Source organism: Trachemys scripta, chromosome 4 (genome assembly GCF_013100865.1).
Source record: "Trachemys scripta elegans isolate TJP31775 chromosome 4, CAS_Tse_1.0, whole genome shotgun sequence".
In the NCBI taxonomy this organism is placed as follows: Eukaryota; Metazoa; Chordata; order Testudines; family Emydidae; genus Trachemys; species Trachemys scripta.
The window spans coordinates 63,194,540-63,209,874 of record NC_048301.1 but is presented as its reverse complement, the minus strand read 5'-3'; the positions used below and the strand labels follow the sequence as shown (position 1 = coordinate 63,209,874).

Sequence of the window (15,335 nt, the reverse complement as noted above, 5' to 3'; positions counted from 1 at the left end):
GTTTAAAGCGGCTACATTAGAGAGCTTACAGCAGCACAGCTGCATCAATGCAGCTGCGTGGCTGTAAAGTCTCTAGTGCAGCTGTGCTTTTAGATTCTAACTGGAGACTCTGAAGTCAGTAGTGCATTGGATTTCACCTTCTGGGTTCCTGCACTGTTGGGATTTACAGGTTGCATCTCTGCTCATACTGAGGACACTGATGTGTTGGCATTTTAGGGATATGATATATATCAGCATCCTGCAAAAAAGTGCTACCATTCAGCCTATTTACATCCTTGTGGAAATTCACCTAAATTATAGCAGTCTTAGAAACAGCTGTAAGATAAGAAGGTCTCTTGGATGACTGATTTGTTTATCATTAGGACTGCTGGGCTAAAAACCCATTTTTTTTAAATGGGAGCTGAGATTCTCCTGAAATCTTACAGAAAGACCCTACTTAAATTTACACTACAGCATGGAATTTCTGCAGCATGAAATTATGTGGCCCTCTTACTCAAGGTAAAATCTAAGCCCAATGGCATACCAGCTCTCAGAGAGTCCTGACTGGGTGTTAGATGAAGAAGAGCATGCATAATATGCAACCACTGGCATATCTGTTATAAAGACTTGATAGAAGGGGCTAAATAATGATACCTCCCTTATGTGGTAGCAAGGGACATGTAAGACTCAAAACATAAGTACGCTGTACTCTGAGCTTCAGCAATCCTGAGGACCCACTCGCCTGATAGAGGGGATCCATTTCTAATATGTGGAGCTGCTTGGAGGAAACCTCATGTATGATCATAATTCATGACAATTTGCACTTACATAGTGCTTTTGATCCAAGGATATGCAGGAACTTTGATCCCACAGTTCTTATGCAGACAAAAAACCCTTTGCACTTAATGGGATTCAATAGGTCAGTGCTGCAACTACAGAATTTGGACCCACAAAGATTGGCTATACTCCACCACTTTTGTGAGAGGTTGTTAAAGATTATTATTCCCATTTGACAGAAAGGTTAAACCAAAGCACAGAGAAGTGAAGTGATTTGCCCAAGGTGATGCAGAGAATCAGTGGAAGAGTCAGGCTTATAGAACCCCCCCTGTAATCACTGTACCACACTTCCTTTCCCAGGGGTTTTATACTTGTACCTTTATTTATACAAGTTAAAGATTCATTATAAAAAACTATAAGATGGTTTACACTGTAAAGCTAATCTAGCTGAAATTTAAACTAAATTCTCTAGCAGACCTAACCACCAAATTACTTCCAAGTGTCATTTAAAGGTTGTTTGTGAGAGTGCAAAAAACCCCCAGTCTATTTACAGTAGACTCAAAGACCCTGTCTACATTTACAAATTTTTGCAAAAGATTTCCCCACCTTTACTAATCCTGGTTTAGCTCCACTATTGCTTAGAAGGGCCACTGCCTACTGTGGGCTTTTTTTTTTTTTTTAAATGCTGATATGGAATCCTACTTGAGAGCAGATCTAATCCATATGGTGTTACAAACAATGACAGTAGTTGCTGGCCTACCAATACGAGGGCTCCCAAGGTTGCTCACATTGGTGGACATGAACTAATGATAACCATGTTGGGTAATCAAATTTTTTTTCCTGATTACAGTCAGAATTGTATATTGTGGTGGTCTCCAAATGTGTATGAATAGAAACTTTTCATCATATTATTTTTGAAAACTCTAAAAACTTGCATGGATCCCCAGGCAAGTAGAGTTCACCCTCACTCCCTCTCAGATCAACTGAGAACTGGTGTAGGTTATACAAGTCTCTTGCATAATTTTTAGAGGAAACAAAAAGAAGAAATTGCTTTTGAAAATCTTAAGTTCAGGAAAAAGGCAAAGACAGAAATAACATTTAGCAGTTCAGGCAGGGGTTATTTTTTGTGTCTATGTGGGGTGAGTTAAGTGGCTAAAATGAGTAGGATGTCTATTTCTGACAATGTAATATAATACTTATTTTGTACCATAAACATGAAGATTAAAATATTACAAAATAAATATTTAGTTACACTGCTCCTATAATGTTTCATTGGAAGCAAGAGACATCAGGAAGTCATTACTATTCTATAGCTATCTGCTGTGGCTCTAAAAGTTCAGTTTGATCTGTGAGAATGTGCTATCTTCTCAGCAGTGAGAAAGAAAGACAGGTATTCACCAGCTAGAAGATGGAGAGAGAGATGCTGCCAGTTACAGTGCCAAAGATGGCCACTTTAGGGCTACGGTTGCTTGATTCTGCCAAGTTTAAAGGACTAGCACCAGAAAGACACACTGGAAAAAGTTCCCATAAAAGAGTAGCCCTGTTCTGTGGAGAGTTAGTAGGGACCAGGAAGCTGCCAAAGAAGGTGCTTCTGGGGAAAGAGGTTGATTGGTATTGTGCTTACTGGCATTCTACAACATCTCATGCAGCAAATGCATTTCTTTCTTCAGCTATATTTTGCCTTTTGTTAGCCTAACGAGGTGCCCATTACATGCTATTTATTTCTCGGCTCACAGCTTTGAGACTTTTATATGGGTTTTCCCTCTCTTGGAATTTCTCAAATCATTAACCTCTTGATCTGAAAAATAATTGTGATAATAAAAATAATTTTAACAGATGCCTAATTGTCCCTAGCTGTTCTCTGATGTAAGATAGTTGAGACCTAGCAGTATCTTCAGATTGTTCAAAGATACTTGTATGCTTCTGTTCCTTTCATAGTTTAAACTTCAGACTTCCTGAGATTTAGAACCAAGACTCAGTGGAGAAAGATATTAGTAAACCCACCATGCATCTTGTTTTTCCTAAGAGGCCTCTCTGTGAGAATTTGACACTCTTCAAAACAAAAGCTAATGTAGGTAGAGGATAACTTTCCCCTGGAGCTAACTCATGTGTGGATATGCGGCACACCATCTTGTCATGTCCATTTGAGCCCGCAATGAATCTCTTGCAGTAATATTGTACCAGCAATATGGGAAACCGAAAGTAGACAGAGGATCTAAATGACATTTCCCTTTGCTCCATCTTCTGTACTGTAGTAGGTTTTACATGTTGCTGTGTGTAATCAGGTGGTTTATCTTCTGTAATACTGAAAAATCTTTGATTTTTGTGTCTGTGCTTCTTTGATAGCCACGAGCTGTTGCGGGTTTTCGAGGAACAGTACGATATGCATCAATCAATGCTCACAGAAACAGAGTGAGTATCTGTGCTTACATCACACCTGTCTGAGTTTTATAGTAATTAAAAACACTGTCAATTGTATGTATAGTATAAATCTTGCTTCATTTTCTGTGTCCCGTTGTCATTATTATATAGAAAGATGTTAGACTGTGGGAAATACTTAGGAAAGAATAGGTCACTTTTACATTACTGTAGATAACTGAATGTCTTATCTTCATAATGGTATTCTGGTTGCAGAAATCATAATAGTTGTTTTAATTATTACCATCACTGTTTTAATCATACCACAAGAGAGTAGAACAGGGAAGATGAAATTATCAGGTGATAACATTATATTTACAGTATATTCCACTTATCTTCATGATCTCAGGGTATTAGAGAATTTTGGACAAACCACTATTGCCAGTGTGATGACATTCACTTCACAGTAAAATGATGTACATCCCTGCAATCATATTTTAACATGCTTCCTCTTTTAATTTTTTCTGTGCTTTTTATTCTTCCATCTGAAGTGATGAGAAAAGAAGAGCGTTTTTTCCTACTTGCAGTATTATAGGGATCTGTTTTGCAATTTTTCTTCTAATCGGTTTTATTGGGAATATACAATAGTTGAAGTCTCTGGAGCAGGTGTGGGCAAACGTTTTGGCCTGAGGGCCACATCTGGGTATGGAAATTGTATGGTGGGGCATGAATGCTCATGAAATTGGGGTTGGGGTGCAGGAGGGGGTGAGGGCTCTGGCTGGGGGTGCAGGCTCCGGGGTAGGGCCAGAAATGATGAGTTCAGAGCACGGGAAGGGGCTCCGGTCTGGAGCAGCAGGGGGCTGGGCTCGGGGAGGGGGGACTGAGGGCTCCGGCTGGGGGTGCAGGCTCTGGGGTGGGGCTGGGGATGAAGGGTTTGGGGTGTAGGAGGGTGCTCTGGATTGGGACCGAGGGGTTCAGAGGGTGGGAGGGGGATGAGGGCTGGGGCAGGGAGTGAGGCGCAGGAGGTGTCTCAGGGGTGCAGGCTCCAGGCAGCACTTACCTCAAGCGGCTCCTGGAAGCAGCGACATGTCCCCCCTCTGGCTCCTATGCGGAAGCATGGCCAGGTGGCTCTGCTGCATGCTGCCCTGTCCACAGGCACCACCCATGCGGCTCCCATTGGCTGCCATTCCCGGTCAATGAGAGCTGGGGGGGCAGCACTTGGGGTGGGGACAGCGTGCGGAGCCGAAGCCCCTGGTTGCCCCTATGCGTAGGAGCCAGAAGGAGAACATGCTGCTGCTTTCGGAAACCACGCAGAGCGGCCCCCGAATCTGCTCCCCAGCTGGAGTGGGGCAAGCTCCAAACCCCGCTCCCCAGCAGGAGCTTGAGATCTGGATTAAAATGGCTGGCAGGCCAGATGCAGCCCGTGGGCCGTAGTTTGCCCACCCATGCTCTAGAGCAATACAGGATCTAGCAAAGCCCATTAGCTCTGATTGCATAGTAGTAAGGTAAAGTACAGCAGTTATGAGGAGTAACAAAATTCCATCCCTTTTCTTTTTCACAGGAAATGGGAAGGCATGATGACCTCTGGTCCCTGTTTTACATGTTGGTAGAGTTTGTGGTTGGACAGCTGCCTTGGAGAAAAATAAAAGACAAGGTAAAATCTAGAAATAAGTATCTTAGATGGGCATTGCACATAAACACCTTCATGAAAAATCTACTCAAGAATCATTGGTTCATAAAATTCTAATGTTACATTTTAGAGCAGTTTCTAGTGATTTTTTCCCCCTCACTTCACAGTGCTAATGTCATGGCTTAAAGTGCTGTGGAGTGTTACAAATGGTCTTAGTTTGCAAGGGAATTTAGACAGAGCTTACAGTTTTTACAGATTCATTATAGAGGGCAAATATAAATGTACATACATTAATTCATGGCCCTATTTTGAAACCAGTGCTTTTTGCCTTCACAAACCTTTTGTACAAAATTTCATAGTTTGACATTTCATCTTGGAAATAGACATTCAGTATTTGCTGTTAGACAAAGTTAGCCCAGTAGATCTGTGCTCATGCTGTTGGGCAGATGTCTTATGGGAGATATGCAAAGAAAAAGCAACCTCTGATGGCCTGTGTCCACTACTTGTTTCTACCTATTTTGAAAGTATAGCATTATCAAAAGCACTTTCTGATTAACTTAGCTATGGTGGTAGATGAAGGTGGGCCATACAAAGGACTGCTCCTATTCTTCTGACTTTGGAAACCACAGACTAATTGATATTAGACTGAATAAAAATACTAAAAAATGTCTACTTTGCGGAGTAATTATGTATCAGAAATGAACTGAAGTAGATGACATAATAGAACTTTTAAATCTCTGTCTATGATTCTAGTAGAGTTGCAATGCCCAATTATAATCAGTGGTGTCAAACAGCAACAAAACACACACACACACACACACACACAAAGAGAAAATTAGACTAGCATTTAAATACAGTAACGCCTCACTTAATGTTGTAGTTATGTTCCTGAAAAATGCAACTTTAAGTGAAATGGTATTTCCAAAGAATCCAGTTTTCCCATAAGATTTAATGTAAATGCGGAGAGTTAGGTTCCAAGGAAATTTTTTGGGGGCAGACAAAAGGCATTATATACTGTACAGTACTATACTGTGGTTGGTAGGTGCCCCTGGCTTACTCCACACAGGCACAGCCTGCTGCAGGCAAGGATGCTAGGAAGCACCTTGTGCAGCAGCAGCGGCAGCTTCCCCCCAGAAGAACAGGTGCTATCTTTTCCGAGGGATGCTCCAGGCCCACCTCTTCCCGTCCCCGCTCCACTCCAGGCCCACCACTTCCCACCCCCACTCCACCTCCTCACCAGAGCATGCTGCTTCCCCGCTCCTCCCCCACCCTCCCAGAAAGTCCTAAGTGACACCAAACAGCTGTTTGGCGGTGGGGGAAGCGTTGGGTGGGAGGGGGAGGAGGCAGAGAAGAGGAACTTGTGCAATGCTTCCTTGTAAAGTCACTGCTCTTCCACAGAATCTTACAAGCAGAGGATAGAGCAGGCAGCCAAACGACGTTATAAGGGAACATTGCACAACTTTAAACGATCATGTTCCCTAATGGAGCCGCGACGTAACTTTGAAACAACGTTAAGCGGGAGGATGTTAAGTGAGGAGTTACTGGTTAAAGAACATTTTACATTGGTGCTAAGGGCAATGGCAGGATCTTTAGCCCTGTTATAACCTAAAGGATTAATCCCCTTTTCATACACCCTTCAACTCTGACCAAAAATATTGCACTTAATGCCGGTGATGTATGGTGTGAATATTCTGCGGTTGGGAATGGTGGTGTGCTAATGCTTTTTTGTGCTAACTGTTCCTAGGAGCAAGTGGGCTCCATAAAAGAGAGGTATGACCACAGGCTCATGTTGAAACATCTCCCCCAAGAATTCAACATCTTTCTAGATCACATCTCCAATTTAGATTACTGTACAAAACCCGATTACCAGGTAAGCCTTTTTACTTTTTTGTATTTCTAATTTTTAAATAATCTTGTTTTGTCTTATTTTACCATAATTATCCTTCTTTGATCTGATCCTGTGTCCATGACAATAATGATTATGGACTGTCCCACTGTAGAGCTATTTTAATGGCAATAAGGTACTTTGGTGAAGTTTGGCAGTTTGATACTAAGATAGTTCGAAGGCTACAGCGTTCATTGCAGGTCATCTGTTGGAGTACCTGCAATGGGCCACTGTATCAATAATCTAGCTTTGTGAAGGTGGGGTAGAGCCAGGGTGCCATGTGGAGAGCCATATTTTATCTAAAACTGTGATATGAGGGGTTCTCTGCAGACAGAGGTCTGCAAACCTTTGTAATCTCTTTTGGCCAATTCTAGGAGGGCTTTGAACTCCTCCTGGATGCAGTGCAGGTGTTCAGCTAAGTTGGATGGTGCAAGTATGTGGGAGACTTGTGGCATGGACAGGTGGAGGAAACCGTAGTTGGTGTAAAAAGGACTCTGGTGGGTTGATCTGTAGTTAGAGTAATTGTATACAAATTTGGCAAAAGAGAGAAACGAAACCCAGTCCTTCCAGTGGTAACTGATAAAGCAACAGAAGTATTACTCAAGAATTTGTTTCACTCATTCCATCTGTCCATCAGTCTTGGAGTGATAAGATGAGGAGACATGTAGATCCACATTCAGGAGTGTCACGGGGTGCACCACTCAATGCTGGACTGGTGCCTCCTTCTGGTACTCTGGGGATTAGCTCGAGGCCAACGCCCCCCCGTCCACCATTTGCACACCGTCACTCTATCGACCTGCAGCTCCTCTTGCAGCCTCAGGAACCATAACGTCCTCTTCATGGCTCAGCCCTCTGGCTCTGTCACTGTCCATGTTCCCCCCTTTTGGGGAAGATTAATTTCTCAGTAGTTGTAGGCAGTCCTCTTGCTCACTTCTTCTGTGCCACTTGCCCAGGGGCTGGTAGGGGAACCAAGGCCCGCCCTCTTCTCCAGGTCCCAGACCAGGGACTTTCAGCTCAGCAGCCTGGGCCTTCTCTCTCTGGCCTCACTGCTCTATCCCAGGGCTTCTTCCTACCACTGGTTCCTCTATTCTTCCTGGGCCTACCAGTTCCCAGAGCCTCCTCCCTCTTCCCAGGGAGTGACTGCAGTCTCAGCTCACTCCTCCCTTTCTCCTAGGAGTGTCTGCCTTTTCCCAGCCACCTCTTCTCCTCTCACCCCCGGGCTTTATAGGCCCTGCCTATTTCTGCCCAGCTGAGCCTCCTTAATCAGCCGCCTAATCTGTTAATTAGCCCATCTGGCCTGCATTAAACCCTGCAGGGTGAGTGTGCATTAGTCACCCCATGACAAGGAGCTTGAACAACTCCTGCCAGAAATATGAAATGAACTGTGATTCTTGATCAGATGTTATGTTAGATAGTTGACCATAGAGTTGGAAGACATAGTTGAAAAACAGTTGGGATATATGATGGAATACACCCCTGCATCCACACCCTACACACTAGGTGTCCAGTTTTTGACTGGAATGTCCGGTCAAAAAGGGACCCTGGCGGCACCGGTCAGGCCATTACAAAATCCGGTTGGCAGCGCAATGGAGCTAAGGCAGGCTCCCTGCCTGCCATGGCTCGGTGCGGCTCCAGGAAGCAGCAGCATGTCCCGCCTCCGCTCCTATGTGTAGGGACAGCCAGGGGGCTCCGCACACTGCTCCTGCCCCAAGCTCTGGCTCTGCAGATCCCATTGGCTGGGAACCATGGCTCCTGCAGACGGGACAGCGCGCAAAGCCGCCCGGCCGCTCCTCTGCATAGGAGCCAGAGGGGGGACATGTCTCTGCTTCCGGGAGCTGCTTGAGGTAAGCACCGCCCAGAGCCTGCACCCCTGACCCCCTCCCGAGTCCCAACCCCCTGCCCCAGCCCTGATCGCCCTCCAAACTCCTTAGTCCCAGCCCTGAGCACCCTCCTGTACCCTAAACCACTCATCTCATCCCCAGCCCAGAGCACCCCCCCAGTCATAGCCGTCACCCCCCCATACCTCTGCCACAGCACAGAGCCCCCTCCTGTACCCCAAAACCCTCATCCCCATCTCCACAACAGAGCCTGCACCCCCAGCTGGAGCCCTCACTCCCCCCATCCCCAACCCCTTTCCTCAGCTCAGAGCCCCCTCCTGCATCCTGAACCCCTCATTTCTGGCCCCACCCCGGAACCCGTAGCCCCTTCCCATACTCTGAACCCCTCAGCTCCACCCTCAGCCCAGAGCCCCCTCCTGCACTCCAAGCCTCTCATTCCTGGCCTCACCCCGCAGCCTGCACCCCCACCTGGAGCCTTCAGCTCCTCCTGCACCCCAATCCTCTGAGCCAACATGGTGAAAATGAGTGAGTGAGCGACGGGGGGGGGTGGAGTTAGCAGGAGGTGGGGCCTTGGAGAAGGGGCGGGGCCTTGGAGAAGAGGCGGGGCAGGGGTGTTTGGTTTTGTGTGAGTAGAAAGTTGGCAACCCTATAACCCACTGGTCAATAATTTCATGATAGAATATATGTAGTAACATTATATGTAAAGTTATAAACATACGCTGAAATTAGGTATGAAATGTGTTTATCAGAAAAGTTTGGGTAAATCAGTTTCTCAAAGACTAAGGACAAGCTGACGCTTCTAGCCAGGTTTCAGTTGGAGGGCAATTGCCTATCAAGTGTCCATTCTTTGTCAAGGAAAGGGGTTAGGAACAAATAGATCTGCATCTTGGCAAACAACAGCATGAAACCTCTTTCACCACAAGGCTCCTTGTCTCCGTTCTCACAGCAGGAATAAACATTATATAGGGATAACCTTCAAGAAAATGCATTTCAAAGGATGACTGGACTGTAAAAGTGAGGGGCAAAACCACCCCAAGGTATCTGTCCCTATCCATCGTGCTTTCACCTAGAAAGACAAAAGAAGCAGCCTTTGGACTAAGGGAGCAGATCCTGGCCTGAGAATTTGGTCAGCAATGTTATTGGAAATGTGGTAAAGGATTTCAACTTGAAAGTTTTATTAAGTTTTAGTACTAGGAAGCATTTTATCTTTATTTTTTGCTTGTAACCATTTTTGACTTTAATGCATTATACTTTTACTCACTTAAAACCTATCTCTTTGTAGTTAAAGAAACTTGTTTTATTCTTTAATCAAAACAAATCCAGTGTTGTACTTTAACTAAATTGTGTGGGTAACTCCATTTAAAGCAGCAAACTGTTGGATATTGATCCTCTGAAAGGGGTAATGAACCTAAAATATCTGGATTGTCCAGGACAGGACTGGACAGTGTAGAACATCTGTTTTGGGGGGAAAATTTGGGACCGGGAGTGTGCTGGGGTCATCTTGAAAGTGATAACCAAGGCTGTCAAGGCTGTATCCCCACTTTGAACTTTAGGGTACAAATGTAGGGGCCTGCATGAAAACTTCTAAGCTTAACTACCAGCTTAGCTCTGGTTCCGCTGCCACCGTTTCCCAATTAGATTCCCTCCCTGGGAAGCCCTGAGAAACCTTTCACCAATACAGATCCAAACCCCTTGGATCTTAAAACAAGGAGAAATTAACCATCCCCCTCCTTCCTCCCACCAACTCCTGGTGAATCAAGATCCAAACCCCTTGGATCTTAAAAACAAGGAAAAATCAATCAGGTTATTAAAAAGAAGGCTTTTAATTAAAGACAAAAGTAAAAATCATCTCTGTAAAATCAGTATGGAAATTAACCTTACAGGGTAATCAAACTTAAAGAGCTCAGAGGACTTCCCTCTAGTCTTAGGTTTAAAGTACAGCAACCAAAGATAAACACTCTAGTAAAAGGTACATTTACAAGTTGAGAAAACAAAGGAAAACTAACACGCCTTGCCTGGCTATTTACTTACAAGTTTGAAATAGGAGAGCCTTGTTTAGAATGATGTGGAGAACCTGGATTGATGTCTGGTCCCTCTCAGTCCCAAGAGCGAACACACTCCCAAACAAAGAACACAAACAAAAGCCTTTCCCCCCCAAGATTTGAAAGTATCTTGTCCCCTTATTGGTCCTTTAGGTCAGATGCCAGCCAAGTTACCTGAGCTTCTTAACCCTTTACAGGGAAAAGGATTTTGGAGTCTCTGGCCAGGAGGGATTTTATAGTACTGTACACAGGACAGCTGTTACCCTTCCCTTTATAGTTATGACAAAGGCTAATGGAAACTGGAGTGTTCTGGCAGGGTGTGGCTATAAACAGACACTCAGGATGTGACCTGAATCTGTTTGGCTGTTTTTGAGGAGCCCAAATTGGGAGCTTCAGCAGTTAGGCACCCCAGGTTTCAGGGCAAAGGTGACATAGCCCCTCACTGGTCTTGATTGCACCCTGGAAGGGCATAGGCTGTTACCTCCACAGAGGGAATTTGAAATCATGGCACAAAACGTGACATTTTTGTAAGTAGGTCAACGACAACTAGCAGAGTCAAGTGGCAATGGGAATTGGGAAAGTCAGTGATAAAGTTCATAGAGATGGAAAATCAGGGTTGAGACAGAGTTAGAGGAATCAAAGAGCCCAAGAGGTTTGGCGCAGGGAGTCTTTCTTCAAGCGCTCATGTCACAGGAGTTAATGTAGGACCCAATGAACAAATGCAGTTTTGGCCACCAGAAATTTCAAGAGACCAGCCTCAATGTTTTCAAGTGACTGAAATGGACAGCAAGGGGAGAATCATGACATAGCCGGGGCATCAGTAGGCGTGGTTGACTGTTTGGAATATAAATCTGGTCTTTAAACAAGAGGTTCCTTTTTTTAACTGAGAATTTCGAGTCAGGAGCTAGGTCCTTACTGGTCAACATAAATTTCACTGCAAATGGATCAAAGAGTAGGAGGGAGTTCCCAAGAGAGAGCAAGTTACTGTATTGTTTATCACCATGTTGGTGAAATGGCAGGGTTTCTGGATTGTGACTGCTTCTAGAGTCCCATCTCCTTTGTCCCAGTACTCACTCTTAGGAGGCAACTTGTCGGGTTTACCATTCCTGGCACTTGGACAATAGTCATGGTGAAGTCAAACGTGGAGGAAAAAAAGGGGTCAACAGATCTGACATTGTTTGAGAGCTTTTGCTGTTCTCAGGTTTCTAGGTTCTTGTAATTCGCATATACCTGCAATGTGGTATAAAGGTGATGAAGCCATTCTTGAAAAGCAGGCTTTATGGCCAGCAGTTCTTTGTCACATATCTTATAGTTTTTCTCAATGGGAGTCAGTTTCTGGAAATAAAATGCAGTGAGGGGTCCTGGGCTGCTTGACAAAGCTGCTCTGATCACATAGTTGGAAGTGTCTGCTTCAACAACAGTGGGTTTTGCCAGGTCTGGATGTACCAAGATGGGCACTGATGTAAACATTTCCTTTAATTGATTGAAGGCAATTGGAGTTTTGTCATTGATCTGAGTGGGAGCAGGATTGTGTCCCTGGTTCCTTCACAGGTTTAAAGCGGAGAACAATAAGTGTGACTACAATAATTGTCCTCTGTTGTAAATTTCCATTTTTTGTTCCATGGCAATAGAAGAAACCAACCCCTTCTTCCCGCCCCCTCCATACACTTTCTCCACCCATTATCTAGGATGTGGGAAAACTATCAAGATCTGATTAAGAGTCAGTAAACCCCTTCCTGCTGGCCTTTCAAATAGACTTGATTGATTTGTAGATAATGATATTCTATGTACTGGCTGAGTCGTACACTGCAGAGAATGAATCTGAATAAGTGCATTATATTAACTAATTCTGGAATTACAACTTCCAGAAGACTACAGATAAGAATATTTATCATCACCATTAAATTATGTTTGAGCATGTGAAACTAATTAGCTTTCCTCTGGAAAAATTTTCTTTCATACTGTTCCATATTCACACATCTGCAGTTCCAAAGTAGAGACTATTTATGTGTAACATTAGCAAATTGTGGATTGGTTCTCTTGTTTTCACAGAGCATATTCAGACAAATCAAAGCCAACCTGATTAGATGGCCACTAATGCATCACTGTTTATTCTAAGAAGGAAGAAAACAGCAGCAACTGAAGCTCTGTTATTGCATCTGTTTATCAGTTTATTCTGTTATATTTATCTTATACCTTTGCTGTGTCTGTCTCTAGGAGACCAATGCCGTCGACATTTTTCCTTAGGTTGATATCTGTGGAGTTTTGTCTGGGAAACATGTTTCTTTCTCACTGCAGCCTTTTAGCTATTATTTGCAGTAAAACTTGTTTCTTCTGCTGGAAACCACTTCCTTTATCTACCATCGAGATTGCTGATCAGGCAGCATAGATTAATGCCCGTTCCTTTTTTAATTCTTATTGATTATTTGACTTGCTAACATTAACAGATAAATCAAGATCTAGGATTTTAAATAAGAACTGGAAGTATCAAGTGATATCAAGTTCCTCATTTGCCAGTGGATTTCTTTCTTTCTGTCTGTCTGTGTAGGTCTGCTGTATGTACACCACCCCCACCTTTCTTTATATGGCCCACCCTGTTGTAGACACAGAAACTCAATAAGAGATTAAAGTGATACATTTATAGATCTTACCTCTTCCAAGGCAAAGCCATGACAGTCTTGTAGACTAATGTCCTTTGATTATTCATAGAATTTTTACAGCTACAGTGCAAGCTTCCCTACACCACCCTGTCCATGTGCCATAACTGTGAACTGGATGGCCATACCTTTAGGGGTAACAGTGTATTGTACTTTCCATGCCCATTCCAATACCTGGATTACCTGAATTAGTGTCAGTTGTAAAAGTACTTTTTGGGATGTGGATTTGTGTCATAGTTCTTTGTTGTTATTTATTTATAGAATCACAGAAATGTAGAACTGGAAGGAATCTGGAGATGTTACCTAGTCCATCCCCCCATGCTGAGACAGGAACAAGTATACCTAGATCATCCTTAACAGGTTTTTGCCTAAGTTGTTCTTAAAAAACTTTGATGGACATTCCACAAACTCTCTTGGTAACCTGTTCCAGTACTTAACTATCCTTATTGTTAGAAAGCTTTTTTCTGATATCTAACCTAAATCTTCCTTGCTGCAGATTAAGCTGATTGTTTCTTGTTTAGTGGACATGGAGGACAATTGATCACCATTCTCTTTATAACAGCTCTTAATATATTTGAAGATTGTTATCAGGTTCCCCATCAGTCTTCTTTTCTCAAGAGTTTTTTTTTAACCATTTCTCAGAGGTCAGGATTTTTAAACATTTGATCATTTTTATTGCTCTCCTCTGGACTTGCTCCAGTTTGACCACATCTTTTTTAAAGTGTCGTACCCAAAACTGTACACAGTACTCCAACTGAATCCTCACAGCTGCCGAATACAGTGAAACAATTATCTCAAATTTCTTACATTTGACACTCCTGTTAATACACCCCAGAATTATATTAGACATTTTCGCAACTGCATAACCTTGTTGAGACGTATTCAATTTGTGATCCGCTATAGCCTGCAGATTTATTCCCCATGTTGTAGTTGTGCATTTGAGTTTTTTAAAGGATATTAATCCTGTTAGAGAAGGAAATTAGGTTGGTTTGGCATGATTTGTTCTTGACAAATCCATATTGGCTATTACTTATAACCCTGTTGTCCTTTAGGTGCCTACCAACAGATTGTATAATGATTTGTATTAAAGTGTTTCTGACTGATCTATAATTCCCTGGTGCCTCTTTGTTCCCAATTTTAAAGATAGATACTATATTTGCCCGTCTCCATTCCTGTAGGACTTCATTCATCCTCTGTGAGTTCTCAAAGATAATTGCTAATTGTTCCAAGATTGATTCAGCTAGTTCCTTAACTATCCTAGCATAAATTTCATCAGATCTTGCCAGCTTGAATATATGTAACTTATCTAAATATTCTTTAAACTGATCTTTCCCTATTCTGGCTTGTTGTTAATATTAATTGTGGAAACATTTTGCCGCCATTAAACTTTTTAGTGAAGACTGAAGCAAAAAAGGCATTAAACAGCTCAGCCTTCTTGGTGTCATCCATTATTAGCTGGACTTACATTTCCCTTTGTCTTTTTCTTGCTTTTCGTGTATGTATATAACCTTTTTATTGCCTTTTATGTCCCCTATTTAATGAAGGGCATAACGAGTAGGGTCCCACAGGGATCGGTTCTGGGTCCAGTTCTGTTCAATATCTTCATCAGTGATGTAGATAATGGCATAGAGAGTACACTTATAAAGTTTGTGGATGATACCAAGCTGGGAGGGGTTGCAAGTGCTTTGGAGGTTAGTATTAAAATTCAAAATGATCTGGACAAACTGGAGAAATGGTTTGAAGTAAATAGGATGAAATTCAATAAGGACAAATGCAAAATGGGAAATAACTGCCTAGGAAGGAGTACTGCGGAAAGGGATTTGGGGGTCATAGTGGATCACAAGCTAAATATGAGTCAACAGTGTAACGCTGTTGGAAAAAAAGAAACATCATTCTGGGATGTATTAGCAAGAGTATTGTAAGCAAGACACAAGAAGTAATTCTTCCTCTCTACTGATTAAGCCTCAACTGGAGTATTGGGAGTTCTGGGCACCACATTTCAGGAAAGATGTGAACAAATTGGAGAAAGTCCAGAGAAGAGCAACAAAAATGAGTAAAGGTCTAGAAAACATAACAAGGAGGAGGGAGACAAATTGTTGTTCTTAACCTCTGAGGATAGGACAAGAAGCAATGGACTTAAATTTCAGCAAGGACGGTTTAGGTTGAACA

At 43.0% G+C, this 15,335-nt stretch overlaps 1 protein-coding gene across 4 annotated transcripts in view; it reads left to right on the top strand.

Annotated features, from left to right (window-relative positions):
• Positions 1-15,335, top strand: part of TTBK2 (tau tubulin kinase 2) — a 219,450-nt gene that overhangs the window by 149,887 nt on the left and 54,228 nt on the right. For all 4 annotated transcript variants that reach the window (XM_034769194.1, XM_034769196.1, XM_034769195.1 and 1 more), the window contains 3 exons: positions 3,103-3,168; positions 4,676-4,768; positions 6,489-6,614. In XM_034769194.1, the coding sequence (XP_034625085.1) occupies positions 3,103-3,168; positions 4,676-4,768; positions 6,489-6,614 (285 nt within the window). The remainder of the gene's footprint in view (positions 1-3,102; positions 3,169-4,675; positions 4,769-6,488; positions 6,615-15,335) is intronic.